The 27,387-nt window shown below is 42.2% G+C and overlaps 1 protein-coding gene across 1 annotated transcript in view; it reads right to left on the reverse strand.

The window, feature by feature from the left end:
* RHOBTB3 (Rho related BTB domain containing 3) overlaps positions 1 to 27,387 on the reverse strand; it is a 137,033-nt gene that overhangs the window by 20,447 nt on the left and 89,199 nt on the right. The window contains exons 9-10 of the mRNA XM_044275995.1: positions 20,629 to 20,802; positions 10,493 to 10,659 (exon numbers count right to left, since the gene is read on the reverse strand). Of these exons, the coding sequence (XP_044131930.1) occupies positions 10,493 to 10,659; positions 20,629 to 20,802 (341 nt within the window). The remainder of the gene's footprint in view (positions 1 to 10,492; positions 10,660 to 20,628; positions 20,803 to 27,387) is intronic.

The following is a 27,387-nucleotide window of genomic DNA, read 5'->3' on the forward strand; positions in this document are numbered from 1 at the left end:
AGAACTGTTTCAGTTCAGCAATATTCTTGGGATGTCTGGTGTGAATCGCTTTTTTTAGGTCATGCCACAGCATCTCAATCGGGTTGAGGTCAGGACTTCTACTGGGCCACGCCAGAAGGCGTATTTTCTTCTGTTTAAGTTATTCTGTTGTTGATTTACTTCTATGCTTTGGGTCGTTGTCCTGTTGCAACACCCATCTTCTGTTGAGCTTCAGCTGGTGGACAGATGGTCTTAAGTTCTCCTGCAAAATGTCTTGATAAACTTGGGAATTCATTTTTCCTTTGATGATAGCAATCCGTCCAGACCCCGACGCAGCAAAGCAGCCCCAAACCATGATGCCCCCACCACCATACTTTACAATTGGGATGAGGTTTTGATGTTGGTGTGCTGTGCCTATTTTTCTCCACACATAGTATTGTGTGTTTCTTCCAAACTACTCAACTTTGGTTTCATCTGTCCACAGAATATTTTGCCAGTACTGCTGTGGAACATCCAGGTGCTCTTGTGCAAACTGTAAACAAGCAGCAATGTTTTTTTTGGACAGCAGTGGCTTCCTCTGTGGTATCCTCCCATGAAATCCATTCTTGTTTAGTGTTTTACGTATCGTAGATTCGCTAACAGGGATGTTAGAATATGCCAGAGACTTTTGTAAGTCTTTAGCTGACACTCTAGGATTCTTCTTCACCTCATTGAGCAGTCTGCGCTGTGCTCTTGCAGTCATCTTTACAGGACAGCCACTCCTAGGGAGAGTAGCAGCAATGCTGAACTTTCTCCATTTATAGACAATTTTTCTTACCGTGGACTAATGAACAGCAAGGCTTTTGGAGATCCTTTTATAACCCTTTCCAGCTTTATGCAAGTCAACAATTCTTAATCGTAGGCCTCTGAGAGCTCTTTTGTGCAAGGCATCATTTACATCAGGCAATGCTTCTTGTGAAAAGCAAACCCAGAACTAGTGTGTGTTTTTTATAGGGCAGGGCAGCTGTAACCAACTCCTCCAATCTCATCATTGATTGGCTGACACCTCACTTCAATTAGCTCTTGGAGATGTCATTAGTCTAGGAGTTCACATACTTTTTCCACCTGCACTGTGAATGTTTACATGGTACGTTCAATAAAAACATGGTAACATTTAATTATTTGTGTGTTATTAGTTTAAGCAGACTGTGATTGTCTATTGTTGTGACTTAGATGAAGATCAGATCACATTTTATGACCAATTTGTGCAGAAATCCATATTATTCCAAAGGGTTCACATACTTTTTATTGCAACTGTATATTGGTGGCTCCGGACCTGGTTCCGAGAACTCAAAAAAACGAACTAGCAGATTTATTGATATCGGACCATGCTCCGCTATGGATTGAGATGGCGGAAACTCATCCAAAGGGTTCGGATCACGTTTGGAGAATGCCAAATCACCTGCTGACAGATGAGGACTTTATTGACAGATTAAAGGGGTGGTGGTGGGAGTACTCCCAAGATAACGAATCCCATAGGCAAAACCCCGAGCTATTCTGGGAAACCGCTAAAGTGGTGTTGAGAGGGCGTATAATGTCATACACAATAGGGCAGAAAAGGTAAATGCAGAGAATATGAACAGGCCATATTAGCAAGTTCGACTTGCATATACAGAATATCTTGATGACCCGTCAGACAAAAATAAAGTGAAATGGGTCACCGCCAAACATAACTATGATTACTTTCAAGAAGGAAACGTTAAATGGTTTGCAGACTGTAAACAGGCCGCTCTATTCAAACATGGTAACAAGGCAGGCAAATTGCTGGCGAATCTTACGCGCCCGCATACTCGACGTTTGCAATTATATCCCCTAAGAGACGAGAAGGGGGTTCTGCACTCCCACCCTAGGAAGATGTTAGAAATAATGAAAAACTACCTCACCTACATATATTCCCAGGAATCCTATGACAGAAAGAAAGCTCATGAACTTTTAGCAAAAGTGCGACTCCCAACTTTGTCAGATGAGGCATTAGATAGTCTTAACGCGGAGATAACGGAGGCAGAGATACAAGAGACGATTAAATCCCTACAAAATTTGAAATTGACGGGCCCTGATGGGTTCCCGGCAGAATTTTACAAGGCCCTGGGACCTGAGATAGTGTCCACGCTTTGTTTAATGGGGTGATCCAAGGGGGGGAGGATACCGCCCTCCAGTAATGTGGCATATATTAAACTAATCCCAAAAATGGGGAAAGATTTGACAAGCCCGGAATCATTTAGACCAATCTCTTTGATTAATCAAGATCTCAAACTGGCGTCTAAAATATTAGCCAATAGACTAGTGGCATTTATGCCAGACTTGTTCGGGGAACACCGGGTGGGATTCATTAAAGGCCGCTCTGCAGTAACAAATATTAGAAAAGTACTGGCAGTGCAGGACAGTCTGAAGGGAAGGAAGGAAGTCGAATGCCACACAGGCCCTCCTGGCAGTCGATGCGGAAAAGGCATTCGACAATGTTTGCTGGAAATGGCTGAATGATGTGCTGATTGCGATGGCTCTGAGACTTACCTTTGGGAACTATCTCACAGCTTCATATACAGACCCTCAAGCGAGGATACACGTCCCAGGCTTTGTCTGATACCATAAGGCTCCATAAAGGAACAAGGCAAGGGTGTCCCTTGTCGCTCTTATTATTGGACCTAGCTCTGGAACCACTGGCCTTGTTCCGTTTACGGTCCAATGTATACAAGGGGAATAAGGTTGGAAAAGAAGTATTGAAACTCACATGCTTTGCTGATGACCTGTTGATTTACATGAGATCGCCGAGCTTACATCTAAAGGCGATTCTCGAAGTATTCCATACTTATAGCTGAGTAACAGGCTACAAAATAAACGTGTCTAAAAGTCAGCTCTTATTTCTGGGGGACAATAACATACCATCCATAGCCCAATTTGGGGTAGAGATACGTAGGGAATACATCACATACCTGGGGATTAAAATAGGTAGTAGGACCGCGTCCTCAATTTACTCTTTAAATTATCCACCGCTTATTAATAAGATTGTCAAAGAACTTGATAAATGGAAAGAGTTATCATTGTCTCTGATGGGGAGAGCATGTCTAATAAAAATGATCAGCCTTCCTAAAATGCTGTACCCGTTACAGACGATCCCAATGCTTCTATAATATGTTGATGTGAGGAAACTACAGTCAGCATTTGTGGTCTTTCTTTGGAAAAGGAAAAGGCCTTGCATAGCCTATAAAAAGCTTGGCTTATTGAAGTGGGAGGGAGGCCTGAATATGCCCGACATTAGGCTATATAATCTGGCGGCCTTATTCCGACATGTGAAAGATTGGGTTTGGAACACTACTTATTTCTCAGCTGGTAGGGTTGAGCAAGAATTGTTACAACCGTGGGATTTAGTAGCCCTTATACACACTAGGCTTAAAGATCTTCTAGTGGAAATTAAGCAATCCATTCTACTCAGAGACAACATAATGGCGTGGAAAGCGATTAGGAAATTGTATAAGTTCCCAATATATGTGTCGCCCCAGATGCCCCTGTGGTCCCTTCCTGCCTTCCCGCAGGTAAGGGAGAAAAAGATGTACAAAAAATGGAGGGAGAAAGGTATCTGCACACTGAATGACATAATGGTAGCCTCAGATCATAAACTGATGACATGGGAGCAATTAGTAAACAAGTACCAGCTTGTCGCTTCACATTCATTACAATTCTATCAGCTTACAGCTTATTGCAAAGCCCAGTCGAGTTCTTTGGGGGATACCGACAGAATGATCTGGTTTGCAGCTCTTCTGGGGGGAGGTGAGGGTATGACTTCACTTGCAGACTTGTATAGACGTATTCACAACACAAGTTCTATAGGCTTGGTAAAAAATGTGTTTGCACATTGGGAAAAAGACATCAAGGTTACAGACCTAGCCCTCAAAATAAGAGAGGATTTAGGATATATTAGAAAGGCAATCCAAAGCGAACAATGGCGAGAATCACAACTGAGAATCTTACATAAAGCAACTTATGCTTTCAACCTTTCATACTCTAATGCCCCAGCACACTACCTTAGAAAATGCCCTAAATGCTCACAAACAAAAGCAGATCTTTTACACGGGTTGTGGAGTTGTGCACATATTAAACCACTTTGGGAAGAGATAATTTCCTTTATCAGGGAGGTTTGGGATATAGAGGTAAAGGTAGAACCCCAGCAGTGTATATTTCAATATATCCCAGTGGGACAAGATGAATCCCAGGGGAAAGGAGTTGCGGAACCGGGGGTGCATGTTATCCTCATGGCGGTAAAAAAGTGTCTATTACATCATTGGCTGACTAATACATCTCCTACAAAGGAAGAAGTTATAGGTCTGGTGAGAAACATACTTTATATGGAAAGGCTGGAAGCTGGTAAAAGTAGGGAGAAGGCGGTGGCAAAATTCATAATAAAATGGAGGAAACTCGTTGAACACGTTTTAACGAAAGATGAAATCAAAGAACTGATGTCCCCCTTTGTGCAAACCAAGTGGTATCTGAAAGCAAAAGTCAAGGGCACACTAGGACTACTTGAGATATAAGAGAGATGTCGCATATAGAATAATGATGTTAGAAGGTTTCAGAGGTGATGTTTTGGATCAACATGAGCAACATATGTTGGGGGGTGAAAGTTGTGGGGAGGGATATAAGAACTGACATTAATATCATTTTCAAATGTAATCACATGCAAATATGGTTTAGGTTCTATAAAAGGATGTACATATGTGATATGCCAGTGACATAATTGTATACTGCATACAATGTCATTTCTAAAATGTATGTTATATGCCTTTTACATCCAAATAAAGAAACTTATAAAAAATAAATAAATAAGCAATCAAAAAGTGTTATTTACCCTAAAATGATCCCAATGAAAACTACAGGTCGTCCTGCAAAAATCAAGCCCTCACACATGTCAATAGAATGAAAACTAAAATAGTTATGAGTCTTGGGATTCGGCAATGCCAAAAGATTTTCTTGGGGGGGTTTTATTGCACAAAAGTAGTAAACGTAAAAAACAAAACAAAAAAAAAAACATATGTATTTGGTATTGCTATAATCGTGCTGACCCAGAGAATAAAGATATCGGGCCAGATTTATCACGACTCTGACAGCTCACTCCACTTTCACATATGGCTAAAGTCAGTTTTAGCCAAGTCAGATTTATGAACGGCCCTTTAAGACTGTAATAAATGTGGTTTGACGGTAGCAGTTTATCCGTCAGTAAGCAGCTTTACAAAAGTCGCACATCTTTACGAAACAGTCGCACGTTTTTACAAAAAAGTCGCATGTTCTATTAAAAAGTCTCATAAGATAAGCATGGTCCTCACTGGAGTGAAATTGCGCACTTTTTAAATAGTCACAATAGTAAATCTGTCTAGAGATTAATTTACATAAGAAAACACGCCCACTTTCAGAAAACTGGCGAGCATAGTGCAGAGCAGAAAAAAGTCGCAACTTTTTGCGCAGTTTTAGTGATTGCGCAAAAATTTGCGACTTTTTCACTCCATTATTCTGACTTGAGCTAATGATAAATCTGGCCCATCATGTTATTTATGCCAAAAAATGAATGCCAACAAAGCAGTATTGCGATGCTAGGGAGGCTCATCCCCGTCGCAGACTGCTATTGGCTGCCCCCTACCCGCCTGTCGTCGGATGTTTTTATTTGCAGACGAGGAGATGCAGCGGCGGCCGTGTGAGCATCAGGAGCAACTGGGTCCCTAAGTATAACCTGTATGAGGTGCCCAGAAATTTTGGGGGCTTTATAGGTATTGGATAACCCTTTTAATGTTTTATCCTTGAGAGGGGGCTGTGTGACATGGGATTCCAGCATAAGACTTCTCTGGAAAACAGATGTGGAAATTAGTTCTCCGCCCAAAAGGAAAGTGAACTACATTTCTCTGTGTAATGATCCCCTGGAAAGAAATGTGCAAACCAGTCCTCCTTCCAACAGGGAAAACAAAATCGATTGTTTTATACTAGCAAACAGCTCTTTTTTAACAGTGCTTAGCAGAGAGAATTATCTTAGCTGTCTGAGAGGCCTGGATTGGGGTCCGGAGGGGCTAGTATTTTTCCTTATGGAGACCGAAAAATTTGCAATGCTCATCTGGATTTCTGGGAAAAATATATGCAAATTAGCACATCTTACATCGGCTAGCATCAGAAAGGCTAAGCTTTCTTTGTATTTTAGAAGGATCCTATCAAATGCTATGCTACATGCCATTGTACAGAAGAGATGTCAGAGCTCAGGAGGCAGATGAGTTCAACATTAAAATCTGGTGAAGAAAATAACAATAACGAACATTATTCCACTACATGTTATTTTCATGGACAGATGTCTGATATAAATACGCTGATTGACAAAAGAAAATGACACATCCAAATCGAAATGTCGGTTTTCTGCAAAACTCAGCATGCAGTTTTGTCTCAGGCAGATATATAAATGATTTAAAGGTGTTGTTTGATTATACATTGGTTCTTGCTACAAGAGGGGGTAAAAGTGTTTTCCCAGCTATCCTATAAAAAAGGCTCTCAGAGGCTGCTTTTGGGTAGTATACCTCTTAGAGTTTGTTGACTGCTAGATATGCCTCGACCATGCACTCAAATACATTTTGCTCAGTTGACAGACTTTGATAGTGGGCGCATCTGTAACACCCCAGAGTGGTGTTACCACTGCTGCATCCTGCTACTGTCTTTAATGGTCTAACATAAATGTCATCTGTGTAATTCTGTTCCAGGTTCACCACAATGTGCATCTATAATGTTGTTATGTAACTGTTTATTACATGTAATGTGCCTGGTTCCCCAGCAGGTGGCAAATATGGCAGAGTTATCTTAAAAAGAATGGAACTCACCATTCCATTCTCCCCCCTTTTGGGCAGAAGTGGGCGAGTCCTGCTTGCTACCGTAAGGAGGGGTGGCAGTTCTAGATTGTTCCGGTTCAGACTCCATGTTGGAGCTGACAGGACACTAATCTATTCCTTGGCTGAGACTAAATCAGACTACAGAGTGGAGTGCAGCATAAAGGCCTCTTTTACACGGGCGAGTTTTCCGCATGGGTGCAATGCGTGAGGTGAACGCATTGCACCCACACTGAATCCGGACCCATTCATTTCTATGGTGTTTTGCACATGAGCGGTGATTTTCACGCATCACTTGTTGTCACGGTAGGTAAGATAAGGGAAGGAAACAGAACACGGCAAAGCAAACAAACCTAAGACTATAACACACTGAAACAAACCCTCAGCTGTAGGGAAGCAGGAAAGAGGCACCCAGCTCCTTCAACAACCAAAGGAGCTAGCGTCACCCTAGAGGCCTAGTAAAAACAGACACAGAAGGAAAAGGGGAAAAGGACTTATCTAGAGATGTGTTTGAGCAGACGATCCACCAAACTTACAGAGCTCACACAAGGCAGAACTATAACCTGCAAAGGCTATAGGGGGAGGTAGGAATAAATAGCCTCACCAATTACCTGAAGAACAACACCTGGGAGGAGGTGGGATTCTGTTCGAACCCACAACAAAACAAACTGTCAGATTGAGTCACGTGCAGCAACTCTGAAAGATCTCCTCAGGACACCCACAGGGCAGGGCGTGACACTTGTGCGTTGCGTGAAAATCGCAGCAAGCTCTATATTGTGTGTTTTTCATAGAAGTGAATGGGGCTGCGTGAAAATCGCAAGATTCCGCAAGCAAGTGCGGATGCGGTGCGATTTTCACGCATGGTTGGTAGGAGATGATCGGGATGGGGACCCAATCATTATTATTTTCCCTTATAACATGGTTATAAGGGAAAATAATAGCATTCTTAATACAGAATGCTAAGTAAATTAAAGATGGAGGAGTAAAAAATAAATAAAAAAATAAAAATAAATTTAAATTAAACTCACCTTATCCACTTGTTCGTGCAGCCCGGCTTCTCTTCTGTCTTCTCTCTTCAGGACCTGGCAAAAAGGACCTTTGGTGACGTCACTGTGCTCATCACATGATCCATCACATGGTCCATCAAATGGACCATGTGATGGATCATGTGATGAGAGCAGTGACGTCATCAAAGGTCTTTTTGCCAGGTCCTGAAGAAAGAAGACAGAAGAGAAGCCGGGCTGCGCGAACAAGTGGATGAGGTGAGTTTAATTATTAAAAAAAATATTTAACCCCTCCATCCCTATTGTACTAAGCATTCTGTATTAAGATTGCTATTATTTTCCCTTATAACAATGTTATTAGGGAAAATAATAAAATCTACACTACATCTAACCCAAACTAGAACTTCTGTGAAGAAGTCCAGGTTCGGGTCTGGGTACCAAACATGCCGATTTTTCTCACGCACGTGCAAAATGCATTAAAACGCTTTGCACTCACGGGAAAAAAAATTTGCATTTTCCTGCAACGCACCCACATCTTTTCCCGCACGTCACCCGCAACGCCCGTGTGAACCCAGCCAAAGAAGGAATCAAAGTTACTAAGCTAGCTTGTCAGCGCAGCAGAGAGAAAGAGATAAAGCAGAGTTGAGTTTGCCTTCCAGTTCATGCTAAAGCCTGCTGGAACCAAGACAAAGCCTGAAAACTGTTTGAGGAAACATTTATTCAAGTAAATCTGCCATTGAACTTCATCTCAAGGTCTGGACTCAAGTTATTCTTTCAAATCTTTATTATTCTAACGGTATCTAGGTAGGAGCACCGTGACACACAGTAAGAGACATTTAAGCCGCACTATACCACTCTGCATTCCTACTAAGGGTACTTTCACACTAGCGTTATTCTTTTCCGGTATTGAGTTCCGTCCTAGGGGCTCAATACCGGAAAAAAACTGATCAGTTTAATCCTAATGCAAACTTAATGGAGAGCATTCCGTTCAGGATGCATCAGTTCAGTCCCTCTTATGGTATTTGGCCAGAGAAAATACTGCAGCATGCTGAAGTATTTTGTCCGTCCAAAATTCTGGAACACTTGCCTGAATGCCGGATCCGGCATTAATTTTCATTTAAATGTATTAGTGCCGCATTGACGGATCCAGTCTTCCAGTCTGCGCATGCGCAGACCCTTAAAAATGTGAAAATAATAAATACCGGACCCGTTTTTCAGATGGATCCGGTATTTCAATGCATTTGTCAGACAGATCCACATCCGGATCCGTTTACAAATGATATCCGTTTGCATACGGATTTCCGGATCCGGCAGGTAGTAGACGACGCAATGCATGTGTGAAAGTACCCTAAAGTAACCTAAACCTGGGACGCGATATAGAGGGCCCTGGGGGGAAGCGCACATTGCACATCATTGCACTGAGAGAAGCAGGATGATTATTTCAACTAACTGCCTGCCATCTAGGCCATTCTGACCTGGCTGTTAGGAGGTTTTTGATGTCAGTGGTTACATGAGGACATGCACATATGGTGAACAGTTTCTGGATGACCCAGACAGACCACTGGGAGAGAGGATTGTTTGATTGACTAACAAGCACATGCAGCTCACACAGTTTTGTTGTCCACCATCCAAACAAAGGTGGAACCTTCATTACACACCCCTGTCTCTGTCTGGACCATTTCCAGGTGCTTATCCAAAGGAAATTTGGTGTCACGGCACCAATTACGTGTCCTGTCTGTTTGGGATCCCATGATGGTCAGATTCATGTGATATGTGCAGGATATCCGACAGCCACATACATTGTCGGACTGGGGTGCCTAGGGCCCACCAGTAAACCTCATTCTGAGGGCCCAATGTACAGCTACATTCAAATATTACATGCTCACACAGCAACAAGACGCTACAAGATTACACAGATCACTATGGAAAGAGGATAATGTCTGGTATACCTCTGTACCCATAAGTCATCTCAGCCAACCGATGCTTCTATAATAATAAAATGGATAGTCTGCTAACCTACCCAATTTTTTATACTTACATAGGCTGTAGGTCCTTCAGTCTACTGTGACATGTGCGACTTGTGCAGGAGGTGGAGGACTAGGGGCCCACGGGGGATTCACCTGTTCCCCTGTGGGCCAGTCTGAGGTTGGCCACATATGTTGTCTCTCATGGCAGTTCTTCCAACTAGCATTTTTCAGCAGGATAATGCTCACTCACACAGGACTGCAACACTTTCTTGGCCTGCCTGGTCCCCAGATTTATCACCAATTGAGCATTTATGGGACTAGCTAGGATACCAGCTTCATCACTCTACGAGTGTGCAAGATATACAGGCCCAGCTGCAATATCTGTGGGCAAATGTGCCACAGAATACCATAAGGAACCTGTGTGCCTCCAAGCCCAACCGTATGTCATCTTGTATTAAGGCTAAAGGTGGCCCAACAGGGTACTAGATCCTCCTTTCAATAGTACAGTTTTCCTTTCGCTCTAATATTGTAATCACTTACATCATTTCTTTAACACATAGAAAGAATCATTCGATTCCAACAACGCCTTCTCGGTGCATTTTTTTTTTGTAAGTGACTGTATTTCATATTGTTTACCACAAGATGGAACATGCATTACCTTAGCCTTCCTGAGCAGACTGACCACATTGAGGCTTGTCAATGCCAGCTCTCTGCTAGGCACACTCTGGAGTTGGGTGGTGATACAACGTTCACAGATATGTTGCAGTCTGGATACTTGATACATCTCAGAGTAAATCAGAAGAGCCATGGCTTGTAGAACACTAGCTGTAAGTAAATATGGACAATTAGGAGACTCATATTTAAGAGGATCTCTTTCCAGATTCCACCATACAAACTACATACAGTACAGACCAAAAGTTTGGACATACCTTCTCATTCAAAGAGTTTTCTTTATTTTTATGACTATGAAAATGGTAGATTCACACTGAAGGCATCAAAACAATGAATTAACACATGTGGAATTATATACATAACAAAAAATTGTGAAACAACTGAAAATATGTCATATTCTAGGTTCTTCAAAGTAGCCACCTTTTGCTTTGATTACTGCTTTGCACACTCCTGGCATTCTCTTGATGAGCTTCAAGAGGTAGTCACCTGAAATGGTCTTCCAACAGCCTTGAAGGAGTTCCCAGAGATGCTTAGCACTTGTTGGCCCTTTTGCCTTCACTCTGCGGTTCAGCTCACCCCAAACCATCTCGATTGGGTTCAGGTCCGGTGACTGTGGAGGCCAGGTCATCTGGCGCAGCACCCCATCACTCTCCTTCATGGTTAAATAGCCCTTACACAGCCTGGAGGTGTGTTTGGGGTCATTGTCCTGTTGAAAAATAAATAATGGTCCAACTAAACGCAAACCGGATGGAATAGCATGCCGCTGCAAGATGCTGTGGTAGCCATGCTGGTTCAGTATGCCTTCAATTTTGAATAAATCCCCAACAGTGTCACCAGCAAAGCACCCCCACACCATCACACCTCCTCCTCCATGCTTCACGGTGGGAACCAGGCATGTAGAGTCCATCCGTTTACCTTTTCTGTGTCGCACAAAGACACGGTGGTTGGAACCAAAGATCTAAAATTTGGACTTATCAGACCAAAGCACAGATTTCCACTGGTCTAATGTCCATTCCTTGTGGTCTTTAGCCCAAACAAGTCTCTTCTGCTTGTTGCCTGTCCTTAGCAGTGGTTTCCTAGTAGATATTCTACCATGAAGGCCTGATTCACACAGTCTCCTCTTAACAGTTGTTCTAGAGATGTGTCTGCTGCTAGAACTCTGTGTGGCATTGACCTGGTCTCTACTCTGAGCTGCTGTTAACCTGCGATTTCTGAGGCTGGTGAATTGGATGAACTTATTCTCCGCTGCAGAGGTGACTCTTGGTCTTCCTTTCCTGGGGCGGTCCGCATGTGAGCCAGTTTCTTTGTAGCGCTTGATGGTTTTTGTGACTGCACTTGGGGACACTTTAAAAGTTTTCCCAATTTTTCGGACTGACTGACCTTCATTTCTTAAAGTAATGATGGCCACTCGTTTTTCTTTACTTAGCTGCATTTTTCTTGCCATAATACAACTTCCAACAGTCTATTCAGTAGGACTAGCAGCTGTGTATCCACCTGACTTCTCCACAACGCAACTGATGGTCCCAACTCCATTTATAAGGCAAGAAATCCCACTTATTAAACCTGGCAGGGCACACCTGTGAAGTGAAAACCATTTCAGGTGACTACCTCTTGAAGCTCATCAAGAGAATGCCAAGAGTGTGCAAAGCAGTATTTAAAGCAAAAGGTGGCTACTTTGAAGAACCTAGAATATGACATATTTTCAGTTGTTTCACACTTTTTTGTTATGTATATAATTCCACATGTGTTTATTCATAGTTTTGATGCCTTCAGTGTCAATCTACAATTTTCATAGTCATGAAAATAAAGAAAACTCTTTGAATGAGAAGGTGTGTCCAAACTTTTGGTCTGTACTGTACATCATTCAATAGATCCCTAAAAGCTCATGAACACAGAAGATTCTAAACTCATTCAATTTCTGTCAGTGAAAAACCATCACTTTCGTTTCAGTTTCTTCTACCATTGCATTTAGTTTGTCAGTTTCTTCCACCAATGTGCCATCAGCTTTCATCAGTTTTCCATGTCAGTGAAAAAAAAAACTGAACAATAACACCCAGCATCTCCTGGCAACCATTAGTGAAAAACAGACCATCCGGCAGTGTACAGTCGTGGCCAAAAGAGAATGACACAAATATTAGTTTTCACAAAGTTTGCTGCTAAACTGCTTTTAGATCTTTGTTTCAGATGTTTCTGTGATGTAGTGAAATATAATTACACGCACTTCATGCGTGTCAAAGGCTTTTATCGACAATTACATGACATTTATACAAAGAGTCAGTATTTGCAGTGTTGGCCCTTCTTTTTCAGGACCTCTGCAATTCGACTGGGCATGCTCTCAATCAACTGCTGGGCCAATTCCTGACTGATAGCAACCCATTCTTTCATAATCACTTCTTGGAGTTTGTCAGAATTAGTGGGTTTTTGTTTGGCAAAAAAAAAAAAACCTGTGAGGTAGAAGCCAATTTTCTCTACTTTAGGGGAATATTTAATTCCTTCCCGACTCCAATCTGGCAATCAGAATAACTCCCTGGATCAACGACCCCTCTCTAGTAGCTATAGCCTGTAATATTATTAAGCTCCAGAAATACGTCCAGGCCCCTCTTGAATTCCTTTATTGTACTCACCATCACCACCTCCTCAGGCAGAGAGTTCCATAGTCTCACTGCTCTTACCGTAAAGAATCCTTTTCTATGTTTGTGTACAAACCTTCTTTCCTCCAGACGCAGAGGATGTCCCCTCGTCACAGTCACAGTCCTGGGGATAAATAGCTGATGGGATAGATCTCTGTACTGACCCCTGATATATTTATACATATTAATTAGATCTCCCCTCAGTCGTCTTTTTTCTAAAGTGAATAACCCTAATTTTGATAATCTTTCAGGGTACTGTAGTTGCCCCATTCCAGTTATTACTTTAGATGCCCTCCTCTGGACCTTCTCCAGCTCTGCTATGTCTGCCTTGTTTACAGGAGCCCAGAACTGTACACAGTACTCCATGTGTGGTCTGACTAGCGATTTGTAAAGTGGTAGGACTATGTTCTTATCACGGGAATCTATGCCCCTTCTGATGCAACCCATTATCTTGTTGGCCTTGGCAGCAGCTGCCTGACACTGGTTTTTGCAGCTTAGTTTGCTGTTTATTAAAATTCCGAGATCCTTTCCATGTCAGTGTTACCGAGTGTTTTACCATTTAGTATGTACGGGTGACTTGCATTTTTCCTTCCCATGTGCATAACTTTACATTTATCAGTGTTAAACCTCATCTGCCACTTATCTGCCCAAGCCTCCAATCTATCCAGATCCCTCTGTAGTAGTATACTGTCCTCATCAGTGTAAATTACTTTACACAGTTTAGTGTCATCTGCGAAAATTGATACTTTACTATGCAAGCCTTCTACAAGATCATTAATAAATATATTGAAGAGAATAGGGCCCAATACTGACCCCTGAGGTACTCCACTAGTGACAGTGACCCAATCTGAGTGTGTACCGTTAATAACCACCCTCTGTTTTCTATCACTGAGCCACTTACTTACCCACATACAGATGTTTTCTCCCAGTCCGAGCATTCTCATTTTATATACTAACCTTTTATGTGGTACAGTGTCAAATGCTTTGGAGAAGTCCAGATATACGACATCCATTGATTCGCCGCTGTCAAGTCTAGAACTTACCTCCTCATAGAAACTGATTAAATTAGTCTGATATGACCGATCCCTCACGAAGCCATGCTGATATGGCGTTATTTGCTTTTTTCTGTTGAGATGCTCTAATATAGCATCTCTCAGAAAACCTTCAAACAGTTTACCCACAACAGATGTTAAACTTACCGGCCTATAGTTTCCAGGCTCTGTTTTTGGCCCCTTTTTGAATATTGGCACCACATATGCCATGCGCCAATCCTGTGGGACATTCCCTGTCAGTATAGAGTCTGCAAATATCAGAAATAAGGGTCTGGCTATGACATTACTTAATTCCTTTAGGATACGGGGGTGTATGTCATCCGGTCCTGGCGATTTGTCTATTTTAATCTTTTTAAGTCGCTGATGTACTTCTTCCTGGGTCAGACAGGACACTTTTAATGGGGAATTTATTTTTGCATTCTGCATGTCATCTGACAATTTATTTTCCTCAGTGAATACATTGGAGAAAAAAATATTTAACAGCTTTGCTTTCTCCTCATCGCTCTCTGCGACTTCCCCCTCATTACTCTTTAAAGGGCCGAGACCTTCAGATTTATACTTTTTAACATTTATATAATTGAAGAACATTTTAGGGTTAGTTTTACTCTCTTTGGCAATTAATCTCTCGGTCTCTAGTTTGGCCGCTTTTATTTGTTTTTTACATGTTCTATTTTTTTCCTTATAGTTTTTCAGTGCTTCCGTGCTCCCCTCCTGTTTCAGTGAATGATATGCTTCCTTTTTGTCATTTATTGCTTTCTTTACAGTTCTATTTATCCACATTGGTTTCTTTTTGTTCCTTAACCTTTTATTACCATACGGTATGTACCTCTCACAATGAGATTTTAGGATGTTTTTAAAGATATCCCATTTTGTGGCTGTATTTTTATTTTTGAGGACTTTGTCCCAGTTAGTTAGGCCTATGGCCTCTCTTAGTTGGCTAAATTTAGCTTTTTTGAAGTTTGGTATTTTTGTTCCTCCCTGTAGAAACGCTCTTTTGAATGATAATTGGAAGGTTATTACTTTATGGTCACTATTTCCCAGGTGTCCCCCAACCTGCACGTCTGTTGTTCTGTCGGGCCTATTGGTTAATACTAAGTCCAGTATGGCTGTCCCTCTAGTCGGGTCCTGAACCAGTTGGGAGAGGTAATTGTCTTTGGTTATTGCCAAGAACCTGTTTCCCTTATGAGATATACAAGTTTCAGTTTCCCAGTCTATATCTGGGTAGTTGAAGTCCCCCATATTAACCACCTCATTATGATTTGCCGCCTCGTCTATCTCGTTTAGTAGTAGATTTTCTGTGGACTCTGGTATATTAGGTGGTTTATAGTAAACTCCTATTAGTAATTTATTGTTGTTTTTAGCTCCATGTATCTCTACCCACACTGACTCCACATGTTCATGTCCCTCACTTATATCTTCGTGGAGTGTGGGCTTTAGACCGGACTTTACATAAAGGCAGACCCCTCCCTCTCTCCGGTTTTGACGATCCTTTCTAAACAGACTGTAACCTTGTACATTAACCGCCCAGTCATAGCTATCATCCAGCCATGTCTCAGTTATTCCCACTATATCATAGTCCTCCTCACACATCACTAATTCCAGTTCACCAGTTTTATTAGTCAGGCTTCTGGCATTAGTATACATACATTTGAGAGGTTTATGTATATTTTTTACCCTACACCTTTCCTTCTGAACTGTTCTAGTCCCTCCTTCCATTCCTCCCCCAGTCCCATTACCTTGCCCCCGGTCTCTATCTGCGCTATCTTCCCTTCCTATAATGTAATTACCCTCCCCCTAATGGGATTAAGATCTGGGGAGTTTCCAGGGCATGGACCCAAAATGTCAACGTTTTGGTCCCCGAGCCACTTAGTTATCACTTTTTCCTTATGGCACGGTGCTCGAACGTGGTGGAAAATGCATTGTTCTTCACCAAACTGTTGTTGGATTTTTGGAAGAAGTTGCTGTTGGAGGGTGTTTTAGTACCATTCTTTATTCATGGTTGTGTTTTTGGGCAAAATTGTGAGTGAGCCCACTCCCTTGGATGAGAAGCAGCCCCACACATCAATGGTCTCAGGATGCTTTACTGTTGGCATGACACAGGACTGATGGTAGCGCTCACCTTTTCTTCTCCGGACAAGCCTTTTTTCTGATGCCCCAAACAATCGGAAAGAGGCTTCATCGGAGAATATGACTTTGCCCCAGTCCTCAGCAGTCCATTCACCATATTTTCTGCAGAAGATCAATCTGTCACTGATGTTTTTTTTGGAGAGAAGTGGTTTCTTTGCTGCCCTTCTTTACACCAGGCCATCTTCCAAAAGTCTTCGCCTCACTGTGCGTGCAGATGCGCTCACAACTGCCTGCTGCCATTCCTGAGTAAGCTCTGCACTGGTGGCACTCCTATCCCGCAGCTGAATCCTCTTTAGGAGACGATCCTGGCGCTTGCTGGACTTTCTTGGATGCCCTGAAGCCGTCTTAACAAGAATTGAACCTCTTTCCTTGAAGTTCTTGATGATCCTTTAAATTGTTGATTGAGGTGCAATCTTAGTAGCCACAATATCCTTGCCTGTGAAGCCATTTTTATGCAACGCAATGATGGCTGCATGCGTTTCTTTGCAGGTCACCATGGTTAACAATGGAAGAACAATGATTTCAAGCATCACCCTCCTTTTAACAGGTCAAGTCTGCCATTTTAACCCAATCAGTCTGACATAATGATCTCCAGCCTTGTGCTCGTAAACATTCTCACCTGAGTTAATAAGACGATTACTGAAATAATCTCAGCAGGTCCTTTAATGACAGCAATGAAATGCAGTGGAAAGTTTTTTTGGGGATTAAGTTAATTTTAATGGCAAAGAAGGACTATGCAATTCATCTGATCACTCTTCATAACATTCAGAAGTATATGCAAATTGCTATTATAAAAACTTAAGCAGCAACTTTTCCAATATTTATGTAATTCTCAAAACTTTTGGCCACGACTGTACATCAGATTTTTCCCTAACCCATTGACTTGAATTGGCAAGTGCCACACAAAAAACTGATGACAGAACATGCTGCAATTTTGACCAGAATTCATGGATTTTCAGTGAACAACACTGACATGTGAATAACCCCACTGGTTGTCATGTACTCCAGAATGAACATAAGTTGACAATTTTTGCACAAACGACATTTTGAGCAAAAATGTGTGACTTTTTGCATTTCTACACTGCTCACGCCACTTTCTTAAAAAGTGGGCAGAGCTTAGCTGAAGGGGTGGGGTCATCACTGCAGAACCATACTAGTTCCTAGCTGGTGCAAATTTACAATTTCTGGTACATCAACATCACAGATTCATATACATGAAGAAGCCTGCTTCTCTTAATAAATTGGCCCCATCTTTCTATGGCAGCCTTTTTACTAAGGCCCCAATCACATGACTGTATTTTTGTCTGTATTTGTTCCGTTTTTTTTTTGCTGATTGGATGTGGATCCATTCATTTCAATAGGTCCTTAGAAAATGTAGACAGCACATCGTGTGCTGTCCACATCCGTATGTCCGTTCTTGTAGATAGAACATGTCCTATTCTTGTCCGTTTTGCAGACAAGAATAGGCATTATTACAATGGATCCACAAAAACAGATGCAACACAGACGTCACACGAATGTCATCTGTATTTTTTGTGGATCTGCAAATTTTTGGACCGCAAAATACATGTGGACGTGTGAATGCACCCCAAGTCTCGGCATGTGAGACACCAGTCTTTATTAGGTGACTCTTCACAATGACTAATGTGTCCGTTTTTAGTTCAAGTACTTGCATTTATAAACTCAACAGCACCAGGATAGGAGAATTGCTCGTGTGAATGATCCCTGATGAAGCTGGCTAACATACTTTGAAAATTCATATAAGAATGGCTGTATAATCCTTTTTGAAAGTTTCCCCGCCTGTACACCAAAAACACCAGCCTAATTACATCTAAGAGATCTACCGTATTTAACAGTGTATGCAGTTTATATTGTGAAATCTGTGGACACATCTTCTTTTAATGTTTATATTCCCTGTAAAGTAATGCTGGAAAAGAACTTGTGCTGCTCCTCTGTTACGCCTCCTGAAAATGAATGAATACATTGACAACTGGGTGTTGTTCCCCTTGTTAATAGGCTGTGTTCTTACATGATGCGACACTGTTGGCACTGATTGTAGGGACACATCCTTTTGACTAAGGAAATCGTAACATCCAATTTTCAGTTTATATATATGCATTTCTAGGAAGAATAGCAGAGGAACATCACAGAATAGAGCTCTCCAGAATTTATTTCATGAGGAATAAATGTACTGCATTTACAAAACTAATCTTCAAGCAATGCTGCCGAGTCAAAACAGTGAAACCGCTCTTTGTCAGACCTGCTTCTAAGGCCTCCTACACAAATACTAGTTTTTAAATACGTGTATAAAGAAATGTCAAGAATTTCAAGTGTTTTTTTACAAGCACTTTTTGCTTACATGCATATTCTAGGCCTATAGAAAAGCATATAAGAAACAAACACTAGAGAAAAATACAATACAGTAAGCATGCTGCCTTTCGAGAAAGCCACAAATCCCCAAAACACTATGGGGAGATTTACTAATACTGTCACCTAAGAAAAAACACTATGGGGCAGATTTACTAATACTGTCACCTAAGAAAAAAACACTATGGGGAGATTTACTAATACTGGCACCTAAGAAAAAAACACTATGGGGAGATTTACTAATACTGGCACCTAAGAAAAAAACACTATGGGGAGATTTACTAATACTGGCACCTAAGAAAAAAACACTATGGGGAGATTTACTAATACTGTCACCTAAGAAAAAACACTATGGGGCAGATTTACTAATACTGTCACCTAAGAAAAAAACACTATGGGGAGATTTACTAATACTGGCACCTAAGAAAAAAACACTATGGGGAGATTTACTAATACTGTCACCTAAAGGTGGATTTAGATGGGCAGATGAGCAACAGATTGTCGGGAAGGACAGTCGGCTGCTCGTTCAGTGAAGGTTACATGCAGCGATCACCTCCACAGTATGATGAGCAGTCCCTATTGTGATCGCTTGTCCTCACACATTGTTTCTGGGCAGCAGATCGCCGTTTAGACAGCACGATCTACTACACAGAAACAATAAGTTAGGTGCCTGCAAGAATGACAGTTTCATGTGGATTTGGATGGCCAGATAATGTTCCTGCCGACAATCTGTCTGTCTAAAGGTGCAGATCACCTGATGAACGAGTGAAACGTTCAATAATAATTATAATTATTTTTTAACAAGTGCCTGCAGCAGGCCCCTGAAACAGAAGATTTATATTTACCTGTTCCACACCTCTCCAGTCCTCCCTGCTGCCTCCACTGTCTCCATCTTCTCGTTTCCAAGCTGCTTATACCTGCTTGGCCATGGCCATGGTTGCATGCTCGGCTTCGGCCGATCACTGGCTTCAGCAGTCACGTGCTGTTTGTAAAGCTCACTGAAGTCAGTCATTGGCTGCAGCAGTGCAGTTAACCATGTCCATGGCCAGCTGAATGTTAACAGCAGGGACTGGAAGATGGAGACAGCTCAGAGAACAGGAGCGGCGTGGAGCAGGTAAGTATGAATTTTCTGTTTCAGGTGGCAGGCTGCGGGCACTTGATAAAAATAATAATTACCTGAAAGCCCCTTTGATCCATCTCCCTTTCCAATGCATCACTCCCCTTTCTCTCTAAGTCTTTCCCTTTGTCGGTTGAGTTATTATAATTCTGCTGTCAATAATAACTTGTCACTCGTCTGCACACATTTTGCCTGCAATACAGGAATTTTAATCCATGCAACTATTCTTCTAAATGTTAATAGCCACAAGGCTTTGTGGGTAATACTGCAGTATTACTGGCAAAAATTGTACAGTAGTTTCTGCATGTGCCCTAACAAATCATTTCTATTATTTGTATTGGGTGGTCCACTTAAGGCCTCCTGCACACGAACGTGTGCGCCCCATGGTCGTGCTGTTTGCGGGCCGCAATGCACGAACACCGTCCGTGGGGCCGGCGCAGCGGATCGCGGACCCGTTCCGCAAAAAGATAGGACACGTTCTATCTTTTTTCGGAATGGAAGTACGGGACGAAACCCCACGGAAGCACTCTGTAGTGCTTCCGTAGGGTTTCGTTCCGTGCTTCCGTCCTGCACCATTCCGCATCTCCGGATTTGCGGACCCATTGAAGTGAATGGGTCCACATCCGTGATGCGGAATGCCGACGGAACGGCACCCGTGTATTGCGGTCCGCAATACGGCAACAGGAAGCACACGTTTGTGTGGAGGAGGCCTAACAGGAAAGTCTCAGCTAATATACATTATACTGTAACTAGAGCACACATACTTTCCAGAGAAATGTATATTGGCTTAATATATATTGTGTATTATTGTGTTATTATTATGGCTTACCAGGGCAGCAGGTATCTGTATACATGTACTCCAGGAAAGCAAGGAAAGTGTCCTTTGATATACCATACACTGGAACAAGAGCACGATTTGCTTCCATGTAACTTCCACTAAGCATGGCAGCCATTACTTCACAGCGGGCCACCAACACGGCCCGATGAGCTGGAATTTTTGTATCTGTAGTCAAAAACATAAAGATAGACACAATAATATTTTATTTTATGAATATTCGTTCTAGCTAAGAGAGTTTAACTTTAGTTTTTAGACAAACTTTGGAAAAATGATTGCTGTGATCTACTTTGTTATAATGGAGTTAGTGCCGGCCTCTACATAACTTAGGCGCATCCACCGCCGGCTTAAATCTACGTCAGCTCCCTTGCTGGTGTAGATTTAGATCATTTTCTATGCCTAAAACAGGCATAGAAAATAATAAATGAGACGGGGCAGCCAACCCGCCCTCTTCCCTGTCCACTTTTTTAGAACTGGCGCACGTGGAGTGAATGGGAAACAAGTCGCAGATTTGGCTGCAAATCTCCTTTGTGACCAAATCTGCGACAGATATACACCAAACATTGTCGAATATATATTCATAAATGACCCCCATTTTGTTTCAGTTCCTTACAAGCTTCAAGATCTCTGCTGGTAATCAGTGAATATAAAGATTCATCATTTACCCTCACGGTGTAAAAAACCATATCCTGCAGGATGTGATTAAACAGGAAATGATGTCATTATACACATAACCTTGTGGGAAAAATAACCACGATTATGGTTTTCTGGTGAATTTAAAAGAGGTTTTCCAGGTTTTGGTTCTATTTCATTACCACCCATAGCATGTAGTACCTAGGAAAAGAATCATACTCACCTGCTTCCCATTGCTTCAGTCTGGCACCCTGACTATGTACTGCAATCTGTAGGTCTCTGACTTCTGGCTTGGGTACAGATGGGATCATGTGTGCTGCTGCAGCAAATGACTAGCCTCAATGGTAACTCAGCAGTGACATGCCACTTGGGGACACATTACCGCTGAGGCCACTCATTGACTGCAGTTCCACACATGACCCTATCCTAGGGTAGCCAGACATCCGGTTTTAGGCCGTACTGTCCGGTTGTCTGGCTCCCTGTCCTCCGTCCAGCACAGAGCCTGGACGGACACAGGGATATCCTCCATTCCAGTAGCTCACGCTTAGACAGCAGCATTGTGCTATCTGAGCCTGAGCTGCAGCAACATATTAACTTAGGCTTCTCTTACCTCCAGTCAGTCACTAGAGCCCGCAGACATGGCTCCCAGTGGTTGGCTGAGCGGGAGAGAAGTATGCCGTATGCCGGGCTACCCCCATCTCACCTTCCGGTCTGAAAGTTCTCTCCCCCATTTTTTGCCGGCAATGGGGAGTGGCTTAATGAAACACAGGAAAGAATGGGGCATGGTTTAGCAGTTTGGGGGGCGTGGTCAGCGAGGTCCGACTTTCTGGGGTGAAGCCAGTGGCCACCCTACCCTGGATTCATTTTCCAATTTTTCTCATTTATACACTGCTCGTTTTTTTCTCATTTATACACTGCTCGTTTCCATGGTTACGACCACCCTGTAATCCAGAATCAGTGGCCATGCTTGCACACTATAGGGGAAAAAAATCACAACCTCTCTGGTGACTGGGATCATGGCAGTGCACATAGGCTGGTGCTTGTTTTATAGTAAATCAGATAAAATGTCAGCGGCTAACCTCATTCAGACCGTTGGATATAGGTGCTCAATCCGAGGCGTACCCGTCGCCAGTATATTATGTATGAACAATAAAAATAGAAAAGATGGATGGCACCCTAATATCTGGTGTTGCAAGAATTAAAGTAGCTAAATAATTTATTAGTACACAAATTTACATAAAAAGAGAAAATTGTTAAAAATTGTTATCAATTATAATATAAATTCTGTCCCACAATAAATAATAATAGTAGAGACTCCTACGTGAATAATAGTATTGTTAAAAATAGCCAAAGTGTTGGTAATACTAATATAAATTCTGAGAATAGACATGCAATCTCTGCACCTCCTATATTAATTCACAAAGATGGCAATAAACATAGCAATAAACATAGCCGTCTCTAGATGGCAGCAATTCACAATGACAATAATGATTCAATGGGTGTAACACAAATCAATCAATTCTCTAAAATTGGTCTGAACCAAGAGAATTTATTTATTTATTTTATGCACTTATATAGCGCTACTATATTCCGCAGCACTTTACAGACATTAGCATCGCACTGTCCCCAATGGGGCTCACAATGTAAGGTCCCTATTAGTATGTCTTTGGAGTGTGAGAATGTAAATAAATAGATATATTTCTAATAAAAATAGAAATAAAAAATGAAAAGGTAGAAAAAATGGAAAAAAATTGGGAAAATGTCTATATTCAATCCACCTCAAGAGCTCAGTCACTGTATATAAATTAAATTGATGAATTAATATTTAAGTTCATATATGTAAATATCCTATTGAGTTATGGAGGAGTTCTTGGAAATTAATATTGTTCAGTGAGCTATCGGATTCTATCCTGTGTTCGATCTTCAGTTAAAGTCACTCCTTTGGTATATAAGCCACGGTCATATAGTCACAGAATCTAACATTCAGTATTGGCACATATTGCTTAGGGCTCTTTCACACTTGCGTTCTTTTCTTCCGGCATAGAGTTCCGTCGAATCCTGATCAGTTTTATCCTAATGCATTCTGAATGGAGAGAAATCCGTTCAGGATGCATCAGGATGTCTTCAGTTCCGGACCGGAACGTTTTTTGGCCGGAGAAAATACCGCAGCATGCTGCGCTTTTTGCTCCGGCCAAAAATCCTGAAGACTTGCCGCAAGGCCGGATCCGGAATTAATGCCCATTGAAAGGCATTAATCCGGATCCGGCCTTAAGCTAAACGTCGTTTCGGCGCATTGCCGGATCCGACTTTTAGCTTTTTCTGAATGGTTACCATGGCTGCCGGGACGCTAAAGTCCTGGCAGCCATGGTAAAGTGTAGTGGGGAGCGGGGGAGCAGCATACTTACCGTCCGTGCAGCTCCCGGGGCGCTCCAGAGTGACGTCAGGGCGCCCCACGCACATGGATGACGTGATCACATGGCATGTCATCCATGCGCATGGGGGCACTCTGACGTCATTCTGGAGCGCCCCGGGAGCCGCACGGACTGTAAGTATACTGCTCCCCCGCTCCCCACTACCCATTACTACTATGGCAACCAGGACTTTAATAGTGTCCTGGCTGCCATAGTAACACTGAACGCATTTTGAAGACGGATCCGTCTTCAAATGCTTTCAGTTCACTTGCGTTTTTCCAGATCCGGCGTGTAATTCCGGCAAGTGGAGTACACACCGGATCCGGACAACGCAAGTGTGAAAGAGGCCTTATGTGGTAACATTCAATGTTGAAACATGTTGTGATACTATGTTTCATACATTACCACTCGCTGATCTGTAGATGCTTTCTCCCTTCCGTGATGTTCTTTCTCCTGTTAGCAGTCCAGCTTGATCGCGAGTCCTGCTGCCCTGTTGGCGGTACAGCTTGATCGCGAGTCCCGCTGCTCTCGGCGTCCCACGTGGCGTCCCATGTGATGCATTGTTCAAGGTTGCGCCGGGCTTGTATAGGAGTTCGGCTTTCCCTCTAGTTGATTATGCAATAGGTGGGGTCCGGGGGAGAAGTACTTTTTGAATATCTGAGATCTCTGTTCGGCTGATAGTTAATACATGTGTTGCATAGATATAACTTTCAGTCTCTGTTCATCACATATGGCTTGCTGGCTATTGTAGTCCCCCAAACGCGTTTCAGAGCATACGCATCCTTCCTCAGTCGGTATTGATAGCCATCTTGTTTGGTGGATGTATATGAAGGTATGGGTCCGGAAGTTATTGGTCCATAATGGATATAATGAAACACTGGACCGGACTTTATCTAGTTTGTGGACCGAGCATTCCTATTCAAATCACCTGGTATAAACTCTCTTATTTCAAATAGATATCGGAATATAAACATATAGAGTGGAGGTATAGATATATTACAATAAATAAATAAAAAACCCATAAAACATAAAAAAAACATAAAAACATAATTATGGTACACAATAAATATCTAAATATATATATATATATATAGAGAGAAGGAAAGTCCGCAGCACTCCTTTAGGTAAAAAAGTGAAATTTATTCACACATGTCAGACAACGTTTTGGTCCTCTCACAGGACCATTTTCAAGTCAAGTGAACAAAAAAGTGCATAGTGCAAAAATAAATACAGCTCTACAGCATGACACAATCCATTATCAGCCAATAGAGTACTAGTGCACTCCCATTCATGGGTGGACTACAATTCATATAATTAACTCCATGTATTGCCGTGCATATCAACTTCAGTAGCAGTACATCGGTGATACATTCAATAGTAATTCATCATAATATGTGTACATAAAGTGTATATAATAAAGTGAACCGTGCAGTTAAAAAAATTCTTGACTGTATTACCTTGCCTTAAGCCTGCTGGAGAACCGAGACAATTTGTGGAGAAGGCGTCTCTACCTGTATCTGAACACGCCACTCATCCGCGTCCTCTACTCCTTACTGCGCATGTATTCAGCCCCGTTCCGTTCACGCAGCTTCTAATACTCCTACGTCACCTCTATGGTGGAAACCAACGTGATGACGTACGGTCGACCACGTCCAGGCGCCGAACACAGACACGTCTGTGTCAGCGTATAGACAGATCGTTCGCGCCCCATCACGAGTCCATATCCACCATCTTTTTTTAGGTAATGTTTTTGGGCAAAAATATCATGCCTCCATAACTCACATATTTATCTCGTCTCCATCTAGACACGGCCCGGCACTGGCAAAAAAGTCAGCATACATATATATCTTCAGGCAAATCATTGTAGCTTCCATTTAATTCACTGCATATAGAGAGCAGACAACATCAGGGTATAGGCCATGTAAGCTGGGTATCTAGCTAACCATTCCTCCTGTCACCCTAAATTCTACATTTAACCCTTTGGGTTTTAGGGTATCAAGCCGAAAAATCCACCTAAGTTCAGTTTTTTTTAATTTGCTTAATCGATCACCTCCTCTTTCCAATGGTTTAACATGATCTATAATCATAAATTTCAAGTCACTTTCTTTATGATTTTTTTCGGCAAAATGCTTTGATACAGGCAGATCTCTTCTTTTATTCCTAATAGACTGCCTATGGTTATTTAACCTGGTCTTTAGATCGCAAGTGGTTTCACCAACATATAATTTTTTACAAGGGCACCATAGTACATATATCACCCATGACGAATCACAGGTGAGATAATGCACTATATCAAAGGTCTCGCCCGTGTCTGGATGTGTGAACGTCGATCCCTTGACCATCTGTTTACAGTTCACACATCCCAGACACGGGAAAGAGCCCGTGCGCCTTGTTTTAAGGAATGTCTGTCTAGATTGTCCTTTATCTGGTACTTTGGAGTGTACTACCTTATCCCTGATGTTGCCTGCTCTTCTATATGCCATCATCGGCACACTTCTAAATGCAGCAACATTTGGGTGTCCACTACTCAGTAAACTCCAATGTCGCCTTATTATTTTTTCAATTTCAGGACTCAACTCGTTATATGATGATATAAACGGCATTCTGTCATTAGTTCTTCTAGTTTTCGGGGTCAATAACTCATCTCTGGGAATTTTTTTAGCCCTTTCTGCATGTCTTTTCACTAACTTTCTAGGGTATCCCCTGTCTATAAAAGATTGTTCCATATTTTTCATTGCTGTGCACATATTCTCATCCTTATCAACAATTCTCCGCACCCGAAGCATTTGGCTAAACGGCAGAGAATCTACCATCCTTCTTGGGTGCCCACTGGTAAAATGCAACAATGTATTCTTATCTGTGGCCTTAATGTTTAAATCCATATGTACCTGTTCATCCTCAATATATACTTGTGTATCCAAGTATTGCACCCGGTCAGTCGATGCCATTAACGTAAACTGGATCTCCCGGTCAAGGGAGTTCAAGTGTACGTGAAAATCCATCAACTGATCCATGGTGCCATCCCAAATGAGGAAAATGTCATCTATGTATCTCCACCACGACAACACTTGATTGAAGTGGGGAGATACATAGACGAGACGTTCCTCAAATGACCGCACAAAAATATTTGCATAAGTGGGCGCGGCATTAGAGCCCATCGCCGCGCCCATCTTTTGCAAGAAAAATTGTCCCTGGAACACAAAATAATTGTTCCTCAAGGACAATTCCAACAATGTCAATATAAATTGTCGAACTGGGGCGGGATGCTCCGAATGTGCCAACATCTCCGCCACAGCCGACAAGCCTTTGTTGTGGTCAATCGAGGTGTACAACGACACTATGTCAAAGGAGGCTATAATAGCCCCCTTTGGTACCTGCATCCCTTTAATCTTGGTGATGAAGTCTCCGGTATCCCTAACATACGATCTAGCACCCACAGCATATTCTCTCAGTATCTTATCCAGAAACACATTAATGTTAGATAGTATAGAGCCCCTACCCGAAATTATCGGCCGACCTGGAGGGTCAACCAACCTTTTATGTATCTTTGGTAATGCATATATCGTGGGTGTAACCGGGGACTTCACCACCAAAAAATCCTTTAGTTGTCCGTCAATAATGCCACTCTGCATCGCCTCAGTCAAATGTGCATCAATTTTCCTTGCAATGTCGAACCTGGGGTCCCTGGCCAATGGCTCGTAGACGCCAG

The sequence above is a fragment of the Bufo gargarizans genome, chromosome 1 (assembly GCF_014858855.1).
Source record: "Bufo gargarizans isolate SCDJY-AF-19 chromosome 1, ASM1485885v1, whole genome shotgun sequence".
Taxonomy (NCBI): domain Eukaryota; kingdom Metazoa; phylum Chordata; class Amphibia; order Anura; family Bufonidae; genus Bufo; species Bufo gargarizans.